This window comes from Hemiscyllium ocellatum, chromosome 2 (assembly GCF_020745735.1).
Source record: "Hemiscyllium ocellatum isolate sHemOce1 chromosome 2, sHemOce1.pat.X.cur, whole genome shotgun sequence".
NCBI lineage: Eukaryota > Metazoa > Chordata > Chondrichthyes > Orectolobiformes > Hemiscylliidae > Hemiscyllium > Hemiscyllium ocellatum.
Window position 1 is genome coordinate 120,907,980 of NC_083402.1, and position 26,988 is coordinate 120,934,967.

At 42.1% G+C, this 26,988-nt stretch overlaps 1 protein-coding gene across 1 annotated transcript in view; it reads right to left on the bottom strand.

Moving 5' to 3' along the window:
- The window catches only part of gda (guanine deaminase), a 56,151-nt gene that overhangs the window by 9,383 nt on the left and 19,780 nt on the right, over nt 1–26,988 (bottom strand). Inside the window, exons 3-10 of the mRNA XM_060841761.1 lie at nt 25,561–25,735; nt 21,446–21,533; nt 18,025–18,130; nt 16,783–16,810; nt 14,358–14,465; nt 11,341–11,448; nt 8,891–8,988; nt 7,560–7,627 (exon numbers count right to left, since the gene is read on the bottom strand). Of these exons, the coding sequence (XP_060697744.1) occupies nt 7,560–7,627; nt 8,891–8,988; nt 11,341–11,448; nt 14,358–14,465; nt 16,783–16,810; nt 18,025–18,130; nt 21,446–21,533; nt 25,561–25,735 (779 nt within the window). The remainder of the gene's footprint in view (nt 1–7,559; nt 7,628–8,890; nt 8,989–11,340; nt 11,449–14,357; nt 14,466–16,782; nt 16,811–18,024; nt 18,131–21,445; nt 21,534–25,560; nt 25,736–26,988) is intronic.

Genomic DNA, 26,988 nt, shown 5'->3' on the forward strand with positions numbered 1-26,988 from the left:
TTGATCAGAATCACTCACAGCAGCCCAGAGAGGCAAGGGTATGTACTAGAACAATCTCTAGATGCCTGCTGTCTGACACTTGAGATCTATTTAACGAGCCTCCTGGCAGGGAAGATCAATTAAAACTGTTAGAAAACTGCAACTAGGTTGATTTTCCCTCTAACCAGAGTAATTGCTCTCTGCTGTGATACCAGAAGAATTGGCATATCTAACTATAGGTAACTTTGTGCACCAATATACCAGCAGATCTCAGCTTTGACCCAGTCATGACGTACCAGATAAACTTGATTTTGTTGTGATTTTGCAGGTAACTTGTGGACTTGAGACAGGGTGCCTGGTTCAAACTTACCCACTCATTCTCATAGCCTGTCACGCTCACTCACTCAGCCAACACCCTCAATCATTTACTCACTCAACCTCACGGAGCCACTCACCTAACTGACTTACCCTCAGTCACCAACACCATCAATGAACACTAGGCGACACGGGAGTAACACTAGGACCAGGTTAGCTCTGGAAGGCGTGATGGGGGAGTAGGCTGACAGCCCCAGGAAGTGAGGGTAGATGTTGGGGGGACTGGCGGAGGGGCCTGAAACATGTGACCAACAGTGTCCGGGTCCACTTTCAGAGACAGTGCATGGCCAGGGGAAGGGGAAAGGAAGTAGAGATGCAGGGTCAGTGATTGCAGCCACAGGACCATTTACTTTCAGTTCAGTAACTGGCTGCTGCTGGTGAGACAAAGATAGCACCGGTAGTGGAAACCTCCATCCCTTTACCTCAGTTCCCAAAGCCCTTTCGTTGGCAGCTGGTTTGGTGCAAGTGGTGACCCCCTGTCCACAGCATGGAATCAGATTTCCTGCTTTGTCTGCGCATCCAGGTTGAGTGAAACTAAGAGCTGAATGATTGGTGCAGATGGCACGCAGTGGGGACAGCCTGGAAGGGGCAGTAATGGCCTTGTGGTATTATTGCTGGACTGTTAATCAACGTATCATCCGCCGTCATTTCCGCCACCTCCAAACGGACCCCACCACCAGGGATATATTTCCCTCCCCTCCCCTATCAGCGTTCCGCAAAGACCACTCCCTTCGTGACTCCCTCGTCAGGTCCACACCCCCCACCAACCCAACCTCCACTCCCGGCACCTTCCCCTGCAACCGCAGGAAATGTAAAACTTGCGCCCACACCTCATCCCTCACTTCCCTCCAAGGCCCCAAGGGATCCTTCCATATCCACCACAAGTTCACCTGTACCTCCACACACATCATCTATTGCATCCGCTGCACCCGATGTGGCCTCCTCTACATTGGGGAGACGGGCCGCTTACTTGCGGAACGCTTCAGAGAACACCTCAGGGACGCCCGGACCAACCAACCCAACCACCCCGTGGCTCAACACTTTAACTCTCCCTCCCACTCCACCGAGGACACGCAGGTCCTTGGACTCCTCCACCGGCAAAACATAACAACACGACGGTTGGAGGAAGAGCACCTCATCTTCCGCCTGGGAACCCTCCAACCACAAGGGATGAACTCAGATTTCTCCAGTTTCCTCATTTCCCCTCCCCCCACCTTGTCTCAGTCGGTTCCCTCAACTCAGCACCACCCTCCTAACCTGCAATCTTCTTCCTAACCTCTCCGCCCCCACCCCACTCTGGCCTATCACCCTCACCTTGACCTCCTTCCACCTATCACATCTCCATCGCCCCTCCCCCAAGTCCCTCCTCCCTACCTTTTATCTTAGCCTGCCTGGCACCCTCTCCTCATTCCTGATGAAGGGCTTATGCCCGAAACATCGAATTTCCTATTCCTTGGATGCTGCCTGACCTGCTGTGCTTTAACCAGCAACACATTTTCAACTGTTAATCCAGAGACCCAGTAATGTTCTGGGAACCAAGATTCAAATCCTGCCATGGCAGATGGTGTAATTTGAATTCAGTAAAATCTGAGTAAGGTTCTAATTATGATTGTGAATCCATTGTCAATTGTTGGGAAAAACCCATCTGGCTCACTAATGTCCTTTAGCGAAGGAATAGAACATAGATAGAAAAAATACAGCGCAGTACAGGCCCTTCGGCCCTCGATGTTGCGCCGATCCAAGCCCACCTAACCTACACTAGCCCACTTTCCTCCATATGCCTATCCAATGCCCATTTAAATGCCCATAAAGAGGGAGAGTCCACCACTGTTACTGGCATGAACTCACGACTCGCTGAGTAAAGAATCTACCCCTAACATCAGTCCTATACCTACCACCCCTTAATTTAAAGCTATGCCCCCTCGTAATAGCTGACTCTATACGTGGAAAAAAGGTTCTCATGGTCAACCCTATCTAAACCCCTAATCATCTTGTACACCTCTATCAAGTCACCCCTAAACCTTCTTTTCTCCAATGAAAACAGCCCCAAGTGCCTCAGCCTTTTCTCATACGAACTTCCTACCATACCAGGCAACATCCTGGTAAACCTCCTCTGCACCCGTTCCAGTGCCTCCACATCCTTCCTATAGTATGGCGACCAAAACTGCGCACAATACTCCAGATGCGGCCGCACCAGAGTCTTATACAACTGCAACACGACCTCAGGACTCCGGAACTCAATTCCTCTACCAATAAAAGCCAGTACACCATATGCCTTCTTCACAGCACTATTTACCTGGGTGGCAACTTTCAGAGATCTGTGTACATGGACACCAAGATCCCTCTGCTCATCCACACGACCAAGTATCCGACCATTAGCCCAGTACTCCATCTTCTTGTTACTCTTACCAAAGTGAATCTCTTCACACTTAGCGACATTGAACTCCAGTTGCCACCTTTCAGCCCAGCTCTGTAACCTGCCACATCCTTCCTCACTCTCAACAACTCCACTGACTTTCGTATCATCCACAAACTTGCTCACCCAACCTTCTAGCCCCTCCTCCAGGTCATTTGTAAAAATGACAAACAGCAATGGTCCCAAAACAGATCCTTGCTGAACACCGGTGGTAACTGCACTCCAAGATGAACCTTTACCATCAACTACTACCCTCTGTCTTCTTCCAGCCAGCCAATTCCTAATCCAAACCTCCAACTGCCCCTCAATGCCATACCTACATATTTTTTGCAGTAGCCTACCATGGGGAACCTTATCAAACGCCTTACTAAAATCCATATACACCACATCTACCGCTTTACCCTCGTCCACCTCCTTAGTCACCTTCTCAAAGAATTCAATAAGGTTTGTGAGGCACGACCGGCCCTTCACAAAACCATGCTGACTATCCTTGATCACATTATTCCTATCCAGATGTTCATAAATCCTATCCCTTACAATTCTCTCTAAGACTTTGCCCACAACAGAGGTAAGACTCACCGGCCTATAGTTACTAGGGTTATCCCTACTCCCCTTCTTGAACAAGGGAACCACATTTGCTATCCTCCAGTCTTCTGGCACTATTCCCGTAGACAACAAGGACATAAAAATCAAGGCCAATGGCTCTGCAATCTCCTCCCTTGCTTCCCAGAGAATCTTAGGATAAATGCCATCAGGCCCAGGGGACTTATCTACATTCACCCTTTCCAGAATTTCCAACACCTCTTCCCTACATATCTCAAAGCCATTCATTCTAATTAATTGTGACTCAATATTCACATCGGCAACAATGTCCTGTTCCTGAGTGAATACTGACGAAAAGTATTCATTCAGTGTCTCCCCAATTTCTTCAGCCTCCACACGCAACTTCCCACTACTATCCTTGACGGGACCTATTCCTACCCTAGTCATCCTTTTATTCTTGACATACCTATAGAAAGCCTTTGGGTTTTCCCTAATCCTATCAACCAAGGACTTTTCATGTCCCCTCCTTGCTGCTCTTAGCTCTCTCTTTAGATCCTTCCTGGCTACCTTATAACTCTCAATCGCCCCAATTGAACGTTCACGCTTCATCTTTACATAGGCCGCCCTCTTCCCTTTAACAAGGGATTCCAATTCCTTATTAAACCACGGCTCCCTCACACGACTCTTTCCTCCCTGCCTGACAGGTACATACTTATCAAGGAAACTCAGTAGTTGTTCCTTGAACATGCTCCACATATCGATTGCGCCCTTCCCTTGAAGCCTACTTTTCCAAGCCATGCATCCTAAGTCATGCCTCACCGCATCATAATTTCCCTGCCGCCAGCTATAACTCTTGCCTTGTAGTGCACACTTATCCCTCTCCATCACTAGAGTAAAAGTCACCGAATTGTGGTCACTGTCCCCAAAGTGCTCACCTACCTCCAATTCTAACACCTGGCCTGGTTCATTACCCAGAACCAAATCCAGTATGGCCTCACCTCTTGTTGGTCTGTCTACATATTGTGTCAGGAAACCCTCCTGCACACATTGGACAAACACTGACCCATCTAACGTACTCGAGCTATAGCTTTCCCAGTCAATATCTGGAAAGTTAAAGTCCTCTATAACAACCACCCTATTACTTTCACTCTTCTCCTGAATCATCCTCGCAATCCTTTCTTCTACGTCTCTAGGACTATTAGGAGGCCTGTAGAAAACTCCTAACAGGGTGACCTCACCTTTCCTATTTCTAAGCTCAGCCCAAACTACCTCAGATGGCAAGTCTTCATCCATCATCCTTTCCACTGCTGTAATACTATCTTTGACAAGCAATGCCACACCTCCCCCTCTTTTACCCCCACCTCTGACCCTACTAAAACATTTAAACCCTGGAACCTGCAACAGCCAATCTTGTCCCTGTTCTACCCATGTCTCCGTAATAGCCACAACATCGAACTCCCAAGTACCAACCCACGCTGCAAGTTCACCTACCTTATTTCATATACTTCTCGCATTGAAGTATACACATTTCAAGCCACTTTCCTGTTTACAGGCATCCTCCTTCGAGATTGATGCTATGTTCCTAACCTCCCTACACTCCAGGTCCTGCACCCTAAAACTACAGTCTAGGTTCCCATGCCCCTGCAGAGTTAGTTTAAAGCCCCCGAAAGAGCACTAGCAAACCTCCCCCCAAGGATACTGGTGTCCCTTAGGTTCAGGTGTAGACATCATGTTTATAGAGGTCCCACCTTCCCCAGAAAGAACCCCAGTTATCCAGAAACTGGAATCCCTCCCTCCTGCACCATCCCTGTAGCCACGCATTTAACTGCTCTCTCTCCCTATACCTTGACTCTCTATCACGTGGCACGGGTAACAAACCAGAGAAACAACTCTGTTTGTTCTAACTCTGAGCTTCCAACCTAGCTGCCTGAAAGCCTGCCTAACATCCTCATCCCTCTTCCTACCTATGTCGTTGGTGCCAATGTGGACCACGACTTCGGGCTGCTCCCCCTCCCCCTTAAGGACCCAGAAAACACGATCAGAGACATCACGTACCCTTGCACCTGGGAGGCAACAGACCAAACGTGAATCTCTGTCGCCCCCACAAAACCGCCTATCTGTGCCCCGAACTATCGAGTCTCCAATAACTATTGCTCTGCTCTTCTCCACCCTTCCCTTCTGAGCAACGGGGATAGGCTCCATGCCAGAGGCCTGAACCCCGTTGCTTATCCCTGGTAAGTCATCCCCCCACAAGTATCCAAAACGGTATACTTGTTCTTGAGGGGAACGGCCGGAGGGGGTCTCTCCACTGGCTGCTCCCTCCCAGCCCCCCTCACTGTCACCCATCTGTCTACAATCTTTGGAGTTACTACTTCCCTAAAGCTCCGATCTATGACCCCTTCTGCCTCCCGAATGATCCTAAGTTCATCCAACTCCAGCTCCAGTTCCCTAACACGGTCTTGGAGGAGCTGGAGATGGGTGCACTTCCTGCAAGTGTAATCAGCAGGGACGACCATGGCATCCCTCACCTCAAACATGTTGCAAGAAGAACATTGCACTGCCTTCACTGCCATCCCTCTAAAAGTAACCCTTAAAAAAAAAACTAGGTCTAAACACGAGAATAAGCAAAATGCAGCACTTACCTTCTCACCACAACGGGTCTTATTATTAGGTGAGAGGAGGAGGGCGGTTGGGAGGCTCTACCTCTGTAGTGCCTCGGGTTCCTCTCCTGCGCGCCTTTATAGGAAAACAACTTACCCAGGTAAGCTTGTGCTACACCAGCTTCCGGGTCCGCTCCGCGCTTTTTAAAAAAAAATTCAAATTTAAACCGTTAAACAAACGTCCCAGAGCCTTCAAGCAGCCACCTGCCAAATAGCCCTTACCTGCTCTGCTGAGAGAGTGAGAATCTGCCATCCTTACCTGGTCTGGCCTACATGTACTCCAGACCCACAGTAATGTGGTTGACTCTTTACTACCCTCTGGATTATTAGGGATGGGCAATAAATGCTGGCTTGGCCAGTGATGCCCTCAGCCCATAAATGACCGCTCTTTGGGCAGTCCGATACCAGCTGAAGGAGTTGACCCTGACTGAGTGTTGCAGACTGTTACATTCCAAGGTCCAGGACTACGTGTTGAGGGACGCGCTGATGCTTGGGGCAGCTGCCTCCAAGGTGCAGTGGGGAAAGACCACCATGTAACATCTGCCTGCCTAAGAAGAACAGGGGATCCACCCAGTCATGTGGGCTCTGCTGACGCCTCAGCAGATGAGCTGGATAGTAAATGTACAGACTTGTATATAAGAAAAATAAATTCTGATGTCTGTATGTAAAGCAATGTAATGTGTGCACAAGAATGGCATGACCAATTGTATAGAGATCCAAATAATTTCATGAATAAAGTTTATTTTTGAAATAAAAAAATGAATTTTTTTAAAATCAGAATGAGAAAGGTAGAGAGAAGGGGAGAAAGAGAGAGGGAGATATGGAAGGAGATGGAGATGTAAGGAGGTCTGGAGGGAGGAAGGACAAAAGAGAGGGGAAGAAAGCAGAGAGACAGTGAAGGAGGGAGGAAGAGAGAGGGAATGGGAAGAGAGAGTGTTGGTCGGAGTGAGGGAAGAAGTGGGGGGACAAAGAGAGGGAGAGATGCTGAGAGAGGGAGGGAGGAAGGAAGACAGAGGGAGAGAGAAGTTTGAGTCTGCAATCTATTTTCAAAATCTAGGTTAACTCTCCGGCATCCTAAGAAACATTTTTAAATCTTTGTATATTTTTATTGGTAGTAATTTGTGATAAAATACAATGTGGAGGAAGGAAAAAGTGGTTTCATTAATTACCAATCCATAAAGACCTGCATAATGGTGGAGATGTTCATGACGTTTCCTTGTATTTTCTTTGCAGAAGTTAGTGAAGAAGACAAGGATGGTAGGGAGGGATGAGAGGGTTCCAGTGAAACTCTGGGCCAGTATGAAGTAGGATACTTGGAGCCCCAAGGCAATGGTTGACCAGAACCAACATGAAAAATCCCAAAGTGGAAATTGCCAAAATGGAATATCTCAACCTACTAAATGTCAAATACTGCAGATGCTGGAAATCCGGGACAAACACAGAAAGTTCTGCAGAAATGCTGCAAGTTTGGCAGCATCTGTGGAACGGGAGAAATAGTTCACATTTCAAGTCTGGTATCTTCATATTTCAAATACATTCTTATTAAGAAGCAACAATATTTAAAAAGCACAAGATCTTTTACATACCAGTTCCTAGTCCTATTTTCACTTGGTGATTCAAAGCATTTCGGACATCAAATAAGCCACTGACAAGTCTAAAAGATAAAAAGAAAGAGGACTAATGTCTCCATATCCTTGATGAACAAGTTCAGCTTCCATATTGGGTTTTATAATGCATAGACTTGAATGTAATCTTCACATCAACTGAGTTCTAAGGAAGCATCCCTCAGCCTGAAGTGTTAACTTTGATGTTTCTCCACAGATGCTGCCAGACCTGTTGAGCTTTTCCAGCAACTTCTATTTTTCTTTCTGATTTCCGGATTATACAGTTCTTCTGGTTTTTATCACAATAGTACATCCAACTCTTGAAGCGCACTTTATCTTAAAGCTAGGTATTGTCCAATAAAAACAGTAGGGAATTCAAAAGAAACTTCTTTCCTTCGAAAGACTTGAGTATGTGGAACTCACTTCCATTGGGAGTAATTGAGATGAGTACTCGAGATGCCTTTAAGGGGAACCGAGGCAAATATCTGAGGTGAGAGGAATAGGAAGATGTGCTGAGTAAGTGAGATAAGGTGATGAGAGGAAGTGCCAGAGAAGGTTAGTGTGGAGCATTAATTCCTGTCTTGCACAAATTACCTGTTTCTGTTGATAACTCTGATGGAATTCTGTGTAAAAAGGCAGCCAAAAAATTGTCAAAATTTAAAATCTTTGAAATTCTAGACCTGCCTCCCTAGTTGGAATTTCTAATCATCAGGAAATGGGAGAGGTGGGATCAAGCTTCTACGGTCCTGCACAAAGCAGCCATTGTGAAGTTCTGGTCTGAGAGGACCCTCTCAACCAAATCTCCATGTTTCCATGAGATAGGGGGAGTCATAGGACACAGCCAGAGAAAGCTGGGATTCAGCCTCACCAATTCCAATATTCTTCCACTAGAAGCAAAATTTTGCTTTTATTGTGCACCATTCATTACCACAGGATAACCTGAACTGCTTCACAGCCAAGCAAGTCCTTCTTGAACAGCTGTAATCACTGCTGTAATGTAGCAAACTCAGCTGCCAGTTTGCACACAACAAGCTTTCAAAGACAGCAATGTGATGATGACCAGAGATTCTGTTTGTTCAGGTTGGCCAGGACACACCAGGAACTCCCCTAGCTTTCTTCAGAATGCTGGCCATCTGAAGGGTCTGAAGTGATTTGGTTTAATGTCCCACCAGCAAAGTGGCACCTCAGACATTGCAGCACTCCCTTTAGTCCGCACTAGAAGGTTTGTCCTGGATTTTGTGCTTAAGGGACCACAATGCTAAGATTTACAACAGGAATATATCTGGCCCAGATTTATGTGGTTGTATACTTACGAGGTGTTTGAATTTGGACAGTGTGAAACGGCTGCTCCTTTTTTTTGGAAGACTTTTAGCTCATCATTGGAGAGGTATACTCCATGTGCCATGATTGTCTGCATGAAAACATCATTTGTGACAGCCAGTTAATGACCAAAAGCTCATTTAACTACAATCAGCAGCCTGGGAGATATCCAGGTGAAGGTGTATAAGAGAGATCGATGAAGCAACTGGAGAGACGAGAATAAGAGTACATACATGGTGAGAGAATAGAGGGGATGTAGTTAGCCACACCACAAAGGATCATGAGTATCTTCCTCCATTAGAGAGAGACAATAGATCAAATATAGCTGGAGGGGTACCAAGTGTCAGGTATGGGGAGGAGGCAGGACCTTCAAGAAATACCGACAAAACAGGGTTTGAACCTACACTGTTGACTTTATCCTGGACCACACTCTAGTCATCTAACTGAGCTAATCAACTTTCAAAACCAGAAGAGAGAAAAGGACAAACAGTGAAAGTAGTAAAGAGAGAGAAAAAGAAAAAGAGAAAGAGAGAGAGAGATAAGCTAAAAGTATGGAAACCATCTCTTTACATAAAGCCAAAATGGAAATTTGCTGGATTTTAGTAGAGTGATTATATGCTTAGTTGAATGGCCCCTTCAATGGACCAGTACAGACATACATACTGGACTGAATGGCCTCCTTCTGTGATGAATCATTGTATAATTCTATGACAGGATGATATCAGGAAAAGACCATGCAATCCATCTGGTCTCAACTCCACAACCGTGTTGCATTATGTACCATAATACATCTGCTCAGCACCCAATCAAAGTTCTTGGGAAAGAAACTGATTAATAAAGTCAAGTCAATTGGGGAATGAAAACTCTGGGTAATTTATCTCCAATCACAAGCACCTCCCCGCTTCCACCCGCCTCCCCCCCCCACCCCCCTGCCCCCAGCATGTCCCTGGCCCCACCCATTTCCCTGGACATTATAGAATCAGTCCAGGACAGTCATTTTTTTAGAAGGTCATGACTATCTAATCAGAAACAGACTCGTCCCTAATAATAAATATAGAAAACCAAGACAAGCAGAAGACTAGACATGAATAGGAGCAGCCAAAACATAAAAGACAACTTAAAAAGTGCAATGCGACAGGAAATCAGCATGCATTGCTTGAAATAGTTTGTTCCATTGTTTATGAATAGTGTGAGCAGTGTGAAAACCTGCACAGGTCATTTTAGCATCATCTCCTTCACAGGCATTGCTTCACTGAGAACAAATTGACACACATTTCTCTCTCTTGTTTTAACATCATATTAGATTAGATTACTTACAGTGTGGAAACAGGCCCTTTGGCCCAGCAAGTCCACACCGACCCGCCGAAGCGCAACCCACCTATACCCCTACATTAACCCCCTACCTAACACTACGGGCAATTTAGCATGGCCAATTCACCTGATCCGCACATCTTTGGAGTGTGGGAGGAAACCCACGCAGGCACGGGGAGAACGTGCAAACTCCACACAGTCAGTCGCCTGAGGCGGGAATTGAACCCGGGTCTCAGGCGCTGTGAGGCAGCAGTGGTGAATATAATATAATAAGACAGAATCTGGATGAAGGGAGTTGTGGAAAGATGGAAGGGAAAACAGGGATGAGGGGGCAGGAGCAATAGGTAGGGGTAAAGGGCCTACGTTTGTTCCCCGCTCCTATGTTCCTATGAATTGTGCAAAACCTGAGGGTAGGTTCTGACTAGGCCTTGGTACCATCACTTTCTTTGCTTTTCAAAATAACTCCCAGGGTGGCAGATGGAGGGAGGGCATAGGAGGTGATATATCCCTCATCTAACTTCCCCCATTCACCACCCAGAACTGATGCTCCAATAAAAGAAAACAAAATTGAGATTTGGTTTGCTATCTCACCTCTCACAACTGCAGGACATGTTGCAGCTACTTAAATATTTCTGGACTTCCATCACCATTATGATATAGCTAATGCATCAGACAATTTGTGCACAGCCAGACCTCATAAACATAATAGTGATAATAGTCAGAAGGGGTGGCACGGTGGCTCATAGGTTAGCTCCGCTGCCTCATAGTATCAGGGGCCTCTATTCAACCCAACTGGAAGGACAGACAGGACTCTGATTCAAAAACTGTGACAGTGCAGCACTTCTTCAGCATTGCGCTGTGAGCATTAAGCTAGATTTTTGGTACTTAGGTGTTTGGAGGAGGATTTGAATCCACAGCTTCAAGTTGGAGACACAAGGGCTATTTGCTGAGCTCTGGCTGACATCTAAACAGCAGAAATAGCTGGAACCCCCACGTCTGTCCTCTAGCTGAATTACTGGGCCTGTTGTCAGACATACGAGCTTAGAGTTCAAGCACATGAAGGATAACAGATGTTTTAAGAACTGCTCCAAGTGATTGTTTGAAGAAGAAGAATGTGGCAGCGCGCACTAACCTTATCATTCAAGAGGCTGTGTCTGTCGTAAACATCAGTATAATTCTTGCATTCTGGAAACAAACTCTTCACAAGCTCCACTTCGGGACGGCACTCACTTATGTGACTCTGGTTATATATAAAAAAAAGCTTATTTGTTTCTTGATGCTGCAATGAAATTCTTCAGACTCTGAAGTACATGTTGTGAGCTTTAAAAGATAGTACAACCTCTGCAAAAAGGTTGTTTTACCAAACTTTTCCTATCATTGGTTTTGTTATATACGGGGTTGGGCTCTGAAGAAATTAATGCCAAACATTGAAATGAGCACTACTCAGTATGGTGTGTCATACAGACTTGGGTGAGAGAACAGCTCTGGATCTAATAAGACTTACCATCAAGATCCCCCTCATAGTCTGAGTAACAATGTCCAGTAACTTGCTATAATGCAATAAATCACATATTGTCAAAGAAGACATAATTGCATTAAAATATCTGGTGGCTTTCTTCTATATAGTAGATAAGTTATGCATTTTAGATCCTAATCTAACAGGTGAATGGTGGCAAATAATGTACCTGTTGGCCCATTTACTGATGTATCTGCAGTGAACATCCACCACATAACACGGTAAGCAGTGGTGAGCTTAGAGCAAATCTTCATATGCAACATTAAGAAGGCTACTGACAATGGGACAAGGTATATGACCATTTAGGGATTGGCATGCTAAATGGGGCATGAACCATATGACATCCTCACCACTTTATCCCAGATTAAATGGTCTCACCTAGAAAATGGTTTGCAACTTTACATAATTTATACTGAAGTTTAAGACAGCAGAACAAGCTTGTGTGTTGCCATGTTACGTTACAGTACTACTGCTCTGGAAATGGGGTGACCATCACCAGCAGGGATCATGTCAGAGGGTAAGTGAGAATGATGGTGCCAAACTACAACCTTTTCAAATGCCCTGAGATGATGGAAACACTTCATAACAAAGAATGCAGAATTAAAATGGTGCATGACTAGCAGGCAGGTGCAGAGCTATTTCATCCACATGTAGGACAAAAGGTCAGAGTCATACACTCCACAAAGGGAACTTGGTTACATGCAAAGGTACCTCAAGTCTTCAGTGAGCCTAGATCTTATGAAATCACAACATCCGATGGAGCAATATTGTGAAGGGAGTGAAGCCAGTTAAAGGAGGTACATGGTAAATAATCCAGACATGGATGGTGTGATGGAACACTACAGCAGCAATCAACACGATGATATGTCTGCAGACCAAAAACAGCCAAGGACAAAATCCACACTTCCAGAAAGTGACGTTATAACAATGTCTGGAAGTGTTGGCAGACCACAAAATTAAATATGATCATTTAGACTTTTAAATTTTACAATCCATATTTCTACACAAATAATTTTGCTATTATTCAAAGTTTATGTGTTTTCACTTGTTGCACTTGAGAGTTATCTTTGGAAAGGAAGAAGATGAGTGCTATCACTTTAAGAGTGATCAAGAGACTCAATACGCAGATGAAGGAAGTGCCTTAACATCATTGCAAGGTCAGGACCAATAATCATTCTGCATTGTAGCACTTTAGGCAAAGGATGAAATGAGAGATTACTACCTTATTATTTTTGCTGTAAACAACCACACCAGAGACTTTTGATATTTTTAAACCAACCCGTTCAGATATGCACACATCCTGGGCAGGTGAAAATTGAACCCTACACCTTCTGACCTAGAATTAGGGACACTGCCACTGTACTTCAAAACTCCAGTAGCGATCTTCATGTAGGCAAAAAAAGTATGCACAGTATTTAGTTAGCAAAAGAGTACAGGTTTTAAGGAGCATCTTAAAAAAGAGGGAATTAGAGAGGAATAGAGGTTAACGGTTGAATTTCCAGAGCTTAAAGTCTCAACAGCTGAAGGTACAGCCATCAGTGGTGGAACAATTAAAATCAGACATGCACAAAAGACCAGAATGGGAAGCACAGAAATCTCAGATTTAGTGGGGTCACTAGATGCTACAGAGATAGGGAAGGGAGAGGCCATGTATTGTGGCAGACCTGGAACAAATATAGATCAACGAGCACGCACATGATCGGTGAATAGGACTTGTTCCAAGTTAGGGTACGGACAGCAAACATTTTGAATGAATTCACAATATGGTGAGTGGAAAGTGGGAAATTAGGACTACTTTGAAATGATCAAGTCTAGACGTAACAAAGAAATGGAAAATAAGATATAAGCAGACTGAAACTTATGATATTGCAGAGGTGGAAGAAGGTAGTCTATCACTTACTTGTGACTTCTATATGATTAATGTACAGAACAAGAGAAGTAATTCTGTGGAACTCATTCAATTTTTCCATTTGAGATTAACATAGCTCCTAGAATGCTGTTAGCAGAAATGTTGAAATTGACGTGAATGCAAATGGTTGATGATCATTGAGTTTAGTGTGAAATTACAAAGTGCGTAGAGTAAATAAAGAAAATTTGATATCAATGACTGAAGGATTGATAACCATCTCAGACTGAGGAACCAGAGGTAACATGAGGAAAGCCCTTTTCTTTTATGCAAATATGATTAGGATTTGGAATGCACTGCCTACTGGTGAACATAAATGCACCAAAACCTTTAAAAAGGGAACTGGGTGCATTTTGACATTAAAAATTGGAAAAGAATCAAGGCATGGGACAAACTGGATTGCTCCTTGAAAGAGGTTTTACAGAATCAATGGGACAAATAGCTGCCTTTTATGCTGTAATAACCTAAACTTTTATAAATGTCCAGTTTAAACAGGCACATTTTAAGGTTATAGTGTCATTGCTATCATCACAAATGCACTTTTTTTTTGTACGTTTTAGTTTGAACATGCCTCAGCCATAGATTATGGTGTAAAATGAAAAATCAGGATTTGCTTCATTTGTTCCTTCAGATACTAGCATTGAATGTTTAAACTACTCACACTTGCAGCAGGAAAGTAAGACACCAACAGTTTTTTGAAACACATTAAATTCTATGATGGCAGTACCTGAATATGCAAACCCTCAGAGCTTGCATATGCCCCCAACTGTTGCATTAATTCAGAAGTGCAGCTAGGCACAAAACGAGGAGTCACAATGGGTTTTACCAGAGGATACTGGAAATAAAAAAGAGGCAAATATTTGCATGTAGCTCTGTTAACATAAACACACACACAGAGTGAGTAATTCATCTCCTAAAAAGGTACATTTTTGAAGTACATTTTTCAACAACAATTAAAACTAAAAATGCTGAAATTATTTGGCAGGTTGGGCAGAATCTGTTAAGAGAGAAGCAGAGTTAATGCTTTTGATCTTTCATCTGACCTAGAACAATAACAGGGTCTTGAGGAGGTAGGAATGGGAATCGCAGAACCACTAACAGCACATGATGTTGGAAAAACAGGGAAGAAGGTTCTGGTCTGAGATTGAACTCAAAGTTGAGTCCACAAAGCTGTAAAATGTCTCATGGAAGGATAAGGTCATTTTGCTTGAGCTTCTGTTGCATTTCTCTGGAACAGCAAATGAGGCCAAAAACAAAGAGGTCAGAATGAGTGTGGATGGGAAATTAATATGACAGAGGACTGAAAGTTCAGGATCAAACTTGTAGAGTGAATAGATGTGTTTTGTAAGACGGCCCCCTCCCAATCTGCACTTGGTCTCCCCCATGTATTGGGGAGGATATCATAAAAAGGGAATATGCTATACTAATGTACTATTTATACTTAGTGAATAGTGTTTGCCAATCTCCCAAGTGCAGTCAGTTCATGTGATTTTAAATCAGGACTATGCATCTTTGGCAAGGTGGCTCAGTGCTTAGCCAGTGTCAGAGACCAGAGTTCAATTCCAGCCTCAGGCAACTGGCTGTGTGGAGTGCACACATTCTCCCCTTGCCTGTGTGGGTTTCCTCCCACAGTCCAAAGACATGCAGGTAAGGTGAATTGGCTATGTTAATTTGCCCATGGTGTTCAGGTAAATATAAGGTGGGGGGAATGTGTCTGGGTGGGTTATGCTTCGGAGGGTCGGTGTTGGGCTGAAGGGCCTGTTTCCACACTGTAGGCATTCTATATTATCTCCTTCTGCCTTGCACCATCATCTCTGTGGATATTTATTTTCTTGTGACTTCCAGACTATCATGGGGCTACCCTTTCCTTTTCCCCGCACACTATTAATCTTTTATTCCATCTCTGTATGAGGTTAAAACATCTTACGGTTCTTTTTCTAGTTCTGATGAGAGGTTATCAAGCTGCAATCATAGGGTCATACAGCTTGAAAACAAACATTTCGGCCCAACTCATCCATGCTAACCAGATTTCCTGAAGTGAACTAGTCCCATCTGCCCGCACCTGGCCAATATCCTTCTAACCCCTTCTTATCCATGTATCTGTCCAAATATCTTTTAAAAGTTGCAATTGTACCCGCCTCTAACACTTCCTTTGGCAGTTCATTCTATATACACTCCGCTGTCCTCTGTGTGAAAAAGTTGCTCTTCAGGTCCTTTTAAATCTTCCCCTCTCATCGTAAACCTATGCCCTCTAGTTTTGAACTCCCCTTCTGTGGGGAAAAGATCTTGGCTATTCATCTTATCTATGCCCCTCATGACTTTACAAACCCGTGTAAGGTCAATGATCAGCCTGCTACGCTCCAGGGAAAAAAGACCCAGCCTGTTCAGCCTCTCCTTATAGTTCAAATCCTCCAGTCTTGGTAAGATCTCGTAAATCATTCTTATACCCTTTCCAGTTTAATGTTTTTTCCTATCAGTCCCATCGTGAAGCTGCTCCAGTCTGGAGATTGGTGCTTTCTGATTGGGCCTTTTGCCTAGGGAACCTAACAGCACAGTGGGCGGCACGGTGGCACAGTGGTTAGCACTGCTGCCTCACAGTGCCAGAGACCCGGGTTCAATTCCCACCTCAGGCAACTGACTGTGTGGACTTTGTATGTTCTCCCCGTGTCTGTGTGGGTTTCCTCCCACAGTCCAAAGATGTGCGGGTCAGGTGAATTGACCATGCTAAATTGCCTGTAGTGTTAGGTAAGGGGTAAATGTATGGGTGGGTTGCGGGTCAGTGCGGACTTGTTGTTTCCACACTGTAAGTAATCTAATCTAGCACTTTTTAATAATCAGAATACCTGATGATGACCTCATAGAAAGCCTTATGATTGCAATGCAAGAAACCAGTCAAGTATGGCAGTGTGTGGATCTACTCCTAATCCATAATCACGTCAATGTTGGTAAGATTCTGTTCATTGGCTTTGATTTCTCTCTAGAGATGCTACCAGACCCAGAGAATATTTCCAGCATTTTCTATTTTTATTTCAGATTTCCAGCATGTATTTTATTCTGCTTTGACTCTAAAGTTTCCACCAAATTAAACTGTACACTGACATTTCCAATTGCTCTGACATTTTAAATATTGAGTCTAAAAGGGCTTGGCTTACCTTCCGCCCGGTTAGTTCAGCAACAAATCTGTGAATGACAACAAAAGTTCAATACCAGCATCTTATATTGCTGTGTATAATGTAAGATATACCTTGAGCATCCAGGAACCCATCACAACAAGTGAAAACATTTCTTAGGCCACAAGATACCATTCATGATTGAATTTAGCACACAAATAATGCTCAGGAATAAATTCAGAGACCTACCACAGTGAGGATATTTTGAATGGGCTAATGACAGTCTTGAGGAGAAAGTGGGGTCTGCAGATGCTGGAGATCAGAGCTGAAAATGTGTTGCTGGAAAAACGCAGCAGGTCAGGCAACATCCAAGGAACAGGAAATAAGCCCTTCCTGATGAAGGGCTTATGCCCGAAACGTCGAATTTCCTGTTCCTTGGATGCTGCTTGACCTGCTGCGCTTTTCCAGCAACACATTTTCAGCTAATGACAGTCTTGAAAACAACATACCCAACTATATAGTGTTCATGCTGTAGCTGAATGTGCTACAAAAACACCTTTATGAATGGATGATTTTTTTTATTGTCCTATGCCCTAAACTGTGGAATTCCCTCCCTAAACTTCCTCTTAACTGATTTAATATGTTCCTTAAAAACTATCACAATGAAATTATTGGTCACCTGTCTTAATAGTGCATTGTGTGGCTCAGTATCAATTTTTTTGTTTGATAAGGGTCCTGTGGAGTATGAGTTGATACTGTGTGGCTGGGAAAGCACAGCAGGTCCGGCAGCATCCGAGGAGCAGGAAAATTGACGTTTCGGGTCGGAGCCCTTCATGAAGGGCTCTGGCCCAAAACATCGAATTTCCTGCTCCTCAGATGCTGCCTGACCTGCTGTGCTTTCCCAGCAACACACTGTCAACTCTGACCTCCAGCATCTGCAGACCTCACTGTCTCCTGTGGAGTATGGCTTATCTCTACATGTCTTTAAATACCCAAATTGTTACAGAAGGCTCATCTACTTAATGCAACCGCCAACCTCATTCTGATTCTGTGGAAAACATCAGAAATCCAAGCGCAACAAAAAGTGACTCCCTTTGTTACTTTTCCTTGTGTTTTCTTTTTCCCCCTCTCATATCCAATTGTTTTTTGCTCTTTATTTTTGTTTCTCTGTTGGATTTGAATCAGATTTACACCCCTTCTTCCTCCAGCATTCTTTTTCCTTTCTCAAAGATCCAATCTCCCTGGTTAAGAAATATGATGTTGGTCCCAGTGAAAGAACCTTACCTTTTTGTCTCAACCACAGCTTCGCACAACTTTTCCTTGTACTCAGGAAACAAGTCATTAAGGTCCATACAGACTTTACCTACAAAAGCACGCTGGCCCAAATTATCTGTGCAACACAAAAGAAAGTCTACGTTGTGTATTCACAGCTTTGTAACAAGCAAAAATGTCTACCACTTTGTAGTAATTTGATGCAGTCATGTCTGTTGCACTCTGGTTAACAGTAAAAGAGTTCTGTTGAAAAGACCACATTGAGCCTTTCTACAGGACAGTATGGAAGATTGCTGTCTTATATAATTCTATAATATAATTACATAATTACATTTAATCATTTATCAACTAAAGTGCTTCAAATAAATACATATTAATTTTCAGTTAAATAATTAAATAAACAACTTTATCACTGTGATTTGTGGCTCAGTCTATACCAATCTTGTCTCTATGTTAGAGACTGCTGTCTCAGATTTCACTCCAGCTCCTCAAGGACATAATCTAGACTGATACTCCATCTCAGTGCTGCAATTCAGAGATGCCTTCTTTCAGATGAGATATTGAACTGAGACCCTGGGTAGATGTATTTTAAAAACATCTGTCGCACTAGTTCAAAGACGATCGGAAAATAGTTCATCATGTCCCAGCTAAAAATCAAACAAAGTCACGAAACCTTTCCTGGGGTCATTCCTGCTCATGGAAAATTGCTGTGTATAATTTGGCTGCATTAGAACATTACAACAGTAGCTACAGTTTAAAAGTGCTTCATTAACTTTGGAGTGTTATAGGACACTAGGAAAGGCAGTATATACATGTGAGCTTTTCTTCTTAAATAGCTGTCTGGTAATACAGATTATCTCTGTCTGGTAATACAAATTATGGGTATTACTGAAAAAAAGACATTTTGTTGAAGCTTCTTTTTTTATCTTGCACCTATCAGCACAATTTGTGCAAAATAGTAAGATGAAATGAAAACAGCAGATTGGTTGGCAAATGGACTCTGTTTGGTTGAGGTATTGCCATGGAACATGTACTGGCTAATCATGATTGACAGCGAATGCTTTCAGCTGTTAGCAACAATAAAGGTACTCAACAATCCTGTGCTTGCAAAACTCATAATGGTATCCAGTATTGAATGTGATTTCACAAATGGACATTGCTTGATAAATAATCCTGAAAGTGTGAAGAATTATCCTGACAACCAATTTAGGATTGTTAATTGGGTTTGCACTGTGGCAAACTTGTGTGCATTAAATCTAAATATGTTAAGACACAATGATCTGTTCTTTGCAGACAGAAAGAACATTTATACGCACAGGTGACAGCCATTCTCTGCTTCATTTCTTTGGCAATGCATTAACCTATTTGAGCCAATCTGCCTTGCTTAAAATTTAAACAGAAATTAACTGTCAGTCATCATTAACTGGTGCAATCTTGATAGTAATACTTTACTAATGAGAATCCATTTGCTAACCATTGGCACTCTCCTCTCCTTTGGTACTTCTTGCCAATCTTCCAGATAAGTAAAACCGAAAAGCTTTGTCAACTGTGTCTTTCTAACTAAAATTTATATTGACAATATATAGAAAAATATCAAAAATACTGGGAGTCTGAAATATAAATAGGAGATGCTAGAAATATTCTGCAGCATCTGTGATTCAAGAAATTTAACTCAGAGCTTAGTAGCAAGTAGAAATGTCTATCATTTTGTAGTAATTTAATGCAGACATGCCTGTTGCATTCTGACTAACAAGAAAGGAGTTCTGTTGAATAGACCACTTCAGGCTTTTGTACAGGACAGTACAGAAGATTGCTGTCTTATATAATTGTATAATATAATTACACAACTGCATTTAATCATTTATCAACCAAACTGCTGCAAATACGTACATACTAATTTTCAGTTAAATTAATAGATAAACATCGTTTTCACTGATGAAAACTCTTCTGATCTTCTTTGAATTAGAGCTACAGGACTTTTTTTTAAATACATCTAACTAAAGTCTCAGTTCAATATCTCATCTGAAAGAAGGCATCTCTGAAGTGCAGCACTGAGATGGAGCGTCGATCTGGATTATGTGCTTGAGGAGCTGGAGTGAATCTTGAGCCAGCAGCCTCTAACATAGAGGCAAGATTGCTATAGACTGAGCCACAAATCACAGTGATAAACTTGCTTATCTAATAATTTAAATGAAAATGGACATTTCAGAAAAATGAACAATGAGTTCTGATTAATGATCTTTGGTCTGAAACTTTAACTTGGTTTCTTTCTCCCTGTCTAACATGCATAGCTAGTATTGTAGCATTTTTTTTGTATTTGTATCTGAAGCCAGAAAGTCTTAAATACAACAACCAAGATTAGTTCCCCTGAGAAGGATAACATCCCTGTGGAGTGATGGGTGGTGGCTGCAATAAACATGACATGGATAAATTATACCAAGTATAATCAGCAGGGATCATTTGGAAAGGCAGGGAAGGCTCAATAGACTGAATGGCCTACTCCTCTTTATAAGTGGTTTGCTTTTGGGCCAGATATCCCATTTGAAAAGCTTGTTTTTAATGAGCACATTTAATGTAAATAAAACAACAGCTGCTATAATCGAGCAAAAATTGGTATTAAGCATCATAAAGAGAAATTATGACAGGTGCTTAGTCAGAGTTATTTTCGACATTTTGGATGGAAATCCCAGAAGCCTGAGACACAGGCAGATGAGTTCACAGTGGTGGAATGATGAAAAATAGTCACGTGGAAGAGGAGAACAGAGGAGTTCAGAGATCTTGGATGGTAGCGGAGGTTTCAAACAGAAATGAGAATCTAAGAAGAAGTTGTTCCCAGATCACAAGCCAATATTGGTTAGTCTTATGAGAGAATAGAAGCCGATATGAGATAGGATATGGGTAGCATGAGCTTAAGTCTAAGAAGTGTGTTAAATAGGACAGCATTAGAGAGTCAAAGCTAACAAATCATGGGTCCTAAGAATAAGTATAGTGAATCATTACATATCACAAATTATTTGTTAATAAATAGCAGTCAGGGGAATGTAATTTCACAAAAATAACATAAAATCAATCCCAGTCACCTACAGAAGTATGGTTTCCAGGCCTGAATTGTAACTATCTTCTTCCTGACTGGGACCTACATTGTATGCAGACTGAAAAATTGATGTGGAATGGACATTGGACAGTCAATGCATGTGATTTTGCATTTAATTTCTCAACCAGGGTGTATAAACTTGGCGTTGGGCAGGTAGGAATCAGTCCAACCCCATCTTCCTGTACTGAAATAAACAGTATACATTGATGTTAACAAATAAATTTAGTTCAACTAAAGCAATTTCACCACCACCTTCTCAAAGGCAACTAGGGTCGGGCACTAAATGTTGGCCCATCCAATGATATCCCCATCCCATGAGTGAGTAAAGTAACTTTTTACCTATGATGCTGCAAAGCTTTAAAGTTGATTCGGTGTGAATGGTTGCAAAATAACATGCAGTGGTAGTGCCATTTCTCAGAGTTCTTTTCTGTCAAACAATGAAGACATCATTAGCACGAAGTTTCTCTTTTACCTTTAAAAGAAGAGCTTTTATTCCTTTTCTACAGGGTTTCCCTGATCCATGTAGCAAAATATCAATCAAACTTGATTCTGTAAAAAATTTACATGGAAGCAATGGACCATTCATTTTCCAACACTGGCATTTATGTTCCAAAAGGTCATTTCATCTCCACTTCCAACTAAATATTCTTCTGCTCCTTTTTGCCTCTTGTTTACCTAATTTCCTCTTAAATGTGTTAATATTATTCACCTAAACCACTATCAATGATAACAAGTTTCACATTCTCTCCATGTCTTTGGTAAAAACATTTTTCCTGAATTCACTGTTAGAATTATAATTATAATGATGATTACTCATTTTGGACATGATTGATAGTGATATTTCTCTCCATCCTGCCTACTGATCCTCCTTATTACTTTCACAACTTCTCCAGTGCTTTGATATCCTTTTACTAAAAACTGTCCACAGTTCTTCTAACTAGAGCTCAGTAGACATTTAAAATAACTTCCCTTCTTTTCAATTCCATTTCACCAGAAAAGCATCTTAGTGTTGTGTTGGCACTTTGAAACTGCATGTGTCACTACTTTTAGCAATTTGTAAACTTGTACGCCAAGGTCCCCTTTGTTCTTGTACCTCATTTAGTCAATATCGCCATTGTTCTCATAGATACCACTTTAACAACTAACTGGGTGGATGGACAAAAGTGGGAGTGAATGACCAAAACTTTACAAGGAAATCATTGTGTCCTTTGAAATTTAGAACCTGTTTCTATGTGATTTCTACACACTTTGCAGATATGTCAGGTATAGTGAATCACTCTGGGAGAAGCTAAAATCATTAGCACATAAACCTCATGAATTGGTTAGAACAGTCACATTCTGCACAGTGTTACCTGTGGTTCAGTGGGCAGCACTTGGTGTGTCTGAGTCAAAAGGTAATGAGTTCCACTCCAGAAACTCAAGTCAAGAATGAAGATTGACATGCCCAGCACAGTACGGAGAAAGTGCTGAATTGTTGGAATTCTTTCAGAATGTTGAACTAAGATTCTGGGCGGCACGGTGGCACAGTGGTTAGCACTGCTGCCTCACAGCGCCTGAGACCTGGGTTCAATTCCCAACTGTGTGGAGTTTGCATGCTCTCCCCGTGTCTGCGTGGGTTTCCTCTGGGTGCTCCGGTTTCCTCCCACAGTCCAAAGATGTGCTAAGGTGAATTGGCAATGCTAAATTGCCCGTAGTGTTAGGTAAGGGGTAAATGTAGGGGTTTGGGTGGGTTGCGCTTCGGCGGGTCGGTGTGGACATGTTGGGCCGAAGGGCCTGTTTCCACACTGTAAGTAATCTAATCTAAAGATGCAGCCCATGCACCTCTCAGGTGGATGCAAGCCATTTCATGGCATTATTTCTAAGAATGTTCTTACTATTCTGGCCTATATTATTGAAACAGCTAGGCTGCTCATTACCAAACTGCTGTTTGTGACAACTGTCAATGTACAAATTGGCTGTCACGATTTGCAGTATTATGTAAGAGTTAAAGTTAGGGACTACAAACTAAAATGGAAGTCAGACACTTCTACACAGCTAAAGTATCAAGAAGATTTTTACAACTTGAAAAGATCAGTGGGATTGAGTGTTATTTTTGCAGCTGGACAAGGCTATATTGTTTTTGGATCAGCGAGACTGTTGCATTGCTGAGACACAATAGCACTGAGAATCTTTGAGTTAAGGGAAGATTGCCTGACGACAGCGCTCGGATTGGTTCAGCTGTAATCTGTTACAGATCCATGAGGACCATGCTGGAGGAAATGTCTGTTTCTCTCCGTCCAATCTACTTTGTCTCTGTGACTGAAAAGACCAAAACAGAAACCTAGGAACTAAAATGGAAGCATTCTAATACAAGAAGACACTACTAAGTCCACCAAATCAGTGATTGAATTGGAGATTGATTGTTGTGCTGTCTATGTGAATAGTGTTTTAAAGGGGTATAGTTTAAGTTGTATACTACTAAATTAGTGTTCCTTTTCCTCCCAATTATTAGAGTAAAAGAGGCAAGCTTCATCACAAGCAAGGCACATGAGGCTGACATGTAGTATTGTGGATTGTCATTTATGTCATTGGCATCTGTTGCCAAACTTGTATAAACACTGGTCATTGTGAGTGTGCCTCACCATTTCTCTTTTTCCCAGCTAATGATTTCCAGGATACGACAACCAATGTTGAAAGTTTTCAGGCCCCACTTGCAAGCATCTCTGACATTCTACAATCTGTAAAGACTGAGACCAAAGATTAAAAAAAAACTCCTGATCAAAGAATTCCTCTAAGCTGATGATGTTGTGCTCGTCCTCCACACAGGAACTCAGCCAAGAAGACTCACAAACTGTTCCTCCCATCTTTATAACTTGTTCTGTCTGACTTCAAATGTGAAGAAAACTGGGGTCATGAGATAAAGTTGCATCTTTTACCCTGGACACACTGAATGCACCCCACTGGAAGTCATTAGCAAATGATGCCACCCAGGGTCAGATAACCTGTCACTTGTTGCAGAACATGATACAAAGAGAAAATAGTCGCTATCTTTGTCTAACTCATGAAACGTCTACGGAACCAAGTAAATGTTTTTGTAAGTTCTGTGTTCTCAACACTTTTCTATTTGGCTGTGAAACATGGGCAACTGTACACTGCTAGGAAAGGAAGCTCAATAATTTCCATCTTTGACATCTGTAGCTGGTGTGAGTTTGCCTAGAACATTGTGCATTACCTAATGTTTATGCTTCTCCTATAATATAAGAAACTGGGCAATGATATTGTGGCATTGATGAATCCAACAGACATTTATTGCAACTACTATATATAAACATTGTGTGTGTGTAAATGCCTGGGCTAATATTAACCTATTATTTTGCAGTGGATGAGCATGCTTCCAGTATAGTGTCATACTTCAAATAACCAGAGGGAAGATAGATCTTTATAGTCTTAGATCACATGCTAGTCACATTAGAGTGGTGGTATCATTAGCATGTCTCTTTAATGTATACTGAGATGCTGACAGTGAGTCACAACACAATAGCGAATATATCTTGATGGCCAAAATTGTGAATATAACAATTCTCTCAAATCTTCATTCATAATGATGACACATTTTTAGGTTATTAATTCAACATGTGAAAGGACTAATTAAAGATTGCTCAGAAAAATATGTAATTTGATCACTGGGTGATCTAAGGCAATATGATGAGGGAAAAAATGAGGACTGCAGATGCTGGAGATCAGAGCTGAAAATGTGTTGCTGGAAAAGTGCAGCAGGTCAGGCAGCATCCAAGGAGCAGGAGAGTCTACATTTCGGGCATGAGCCCTTCTTCAGGAAATATGATAAGGGAAACATGGGAATCACATAATTCTTGGTGTGGGCAACAAATTTATGAGAGGTTATGGGTGAAGATATTTTAAAATAAATATTTGATCAGAATACTTTTTCCTGCATTTATTGGAGGTTTGACCATAATAAGTAATACCCAAAATATATACTGGTGGTAATATGGTAAAATAAACTTTTGATAGATAAATCCAAGCAATTTCCAAACCAATTAAACACAGCTAATTGAATAACTTGTTGTTGGACAATGCAAGGTTGAGGTGTTAATTCGCTTTTAAGTTGTTTAATAATTGCTGCATTAACACACTTGCTGCCTGCTGCCTGTAATGGAAGTGGTGACAAGCATTTGAGGGAAATAAAATTTGCATGACAAAACAGAATGTATGAAAGGATTGCTGTACAGACAGCCAGCATTTACTCAATGGGTGGAATGGCCTTTTGTGCCATAACATCTCTTTGACTGAGATGACAGAATTAGTTACTGCTAGTATTCCTAGGAGAAAGAAAAGGGCAGAACTAGTCATTGCAGCCTGGAAGATAGAACAGTTTTGAGTTCATAAACACCTCCCATCATTTTGATGAAAGACATTGGAAAATATATTGAGGTATGTTAAGATATTAGACATACCACTAGTTTAGTGTAGACATCCTCTGTAAACTTTGGGTCTTTGAATTTGGATTCAACAGGAAATGTATATCTGACCAGCCATTCAAGAAGTGGTAGATCCAAGCAGGTTCCCATGTTGGGATATTGTGATGCATGGATGTGTGTGTCAACTAGCCCTGGAATAAAGAATTCCTCCCTGAAATAAAAATAATAAAAATTATTTAACGTTTCATTCAATTTAATGCAGTTCATGAAGGACAACAGCAATAAAGTTAAGATTTACACACAAAGTGATTTGATTGCTTATTCATTATTGGCTTAAAACAGTCAACAGTGGAACAATGAAATAAAAGCCATCATATTAGAAAGAAAATTGCAGACCCTAAAGCTTCTGTGTTCAAAAGTCAACATTTACACTGCATTTCTCTGATAGAGTCAAGGTACACTGGGATTTGATGGGATTACATGGAATTTTCTAGCACAGAAACAGGCCATTCAGTCCATGATAGAGTTTGTGCTCCACACCAGCCTCTTCCAACTGAATCTTCATCTCAATCTATTTCTTCCTGATCTGCTTATGTGGCCTCTTGTTAAATGTATCAATATCGCATCAACTGCTCCACATAACAGCAAGTTCTACACTCTCATCACTCTCAGGAAGGATTTTTCTCCTAAATTCTCTATGGATCTTATTCGTTACCATTCCCCCTGTGACTATGAGAATGGCTGTTCTTCATTCTACACTATCTCTGCCCATCACTCCTTCCTTATTCCTCATCACCCTCTATCCTTCGACATCACCTCTCCCTGTTCACCCCCCATTGTAGCAGTCACATGAAAAGTTTAGCATTATGGAACATAATGATTTCCAGCATTCTATATTCTTTGTGACTTCTGATCTCCCATCAGCCAAGAATGCAGTGTTCCACTGTAAGGGCGATGCTGTTTGCTTGGAATTGTATACATCATCAGCAATAACAAAATGCATTAATATAACCCTTTTATTTTCACAAAATGTCCCAAATTACTTCCCAGAGTTGTTTAACCAAACCAAGTCATTGACGGGACAGATGATCAATAGTTAACTTGAAGTGGCACATGTTAAGGTACATCTTAAAAGAATGGCTTGAGCCCCAGGCAGCTGAAGGTATGATTGCTCATGGTAGGACAATGGAAACCTAAGAGAATACCCAAGAGGCCAAAGTCAGAGGAGCACAGAGATCTCATGATCCCTATAATGGCTGGAGGAGGTTACAGAGATAGGGAAGAATAAGGCCATGGAGGGATAAAAGTGCGACTCATAGAAAAAATGGTTTTCTACTCAAGAAGCCTTTCACCCCATTCCCCATTTCCCATAGAGTTAGTTCCACAGCCAACACCCACAATTCTCTTGCTGGAAAAAGACAACAAAGACAAGAGAAGTCTCCCATGCTCAGTGTGCCACTGCCT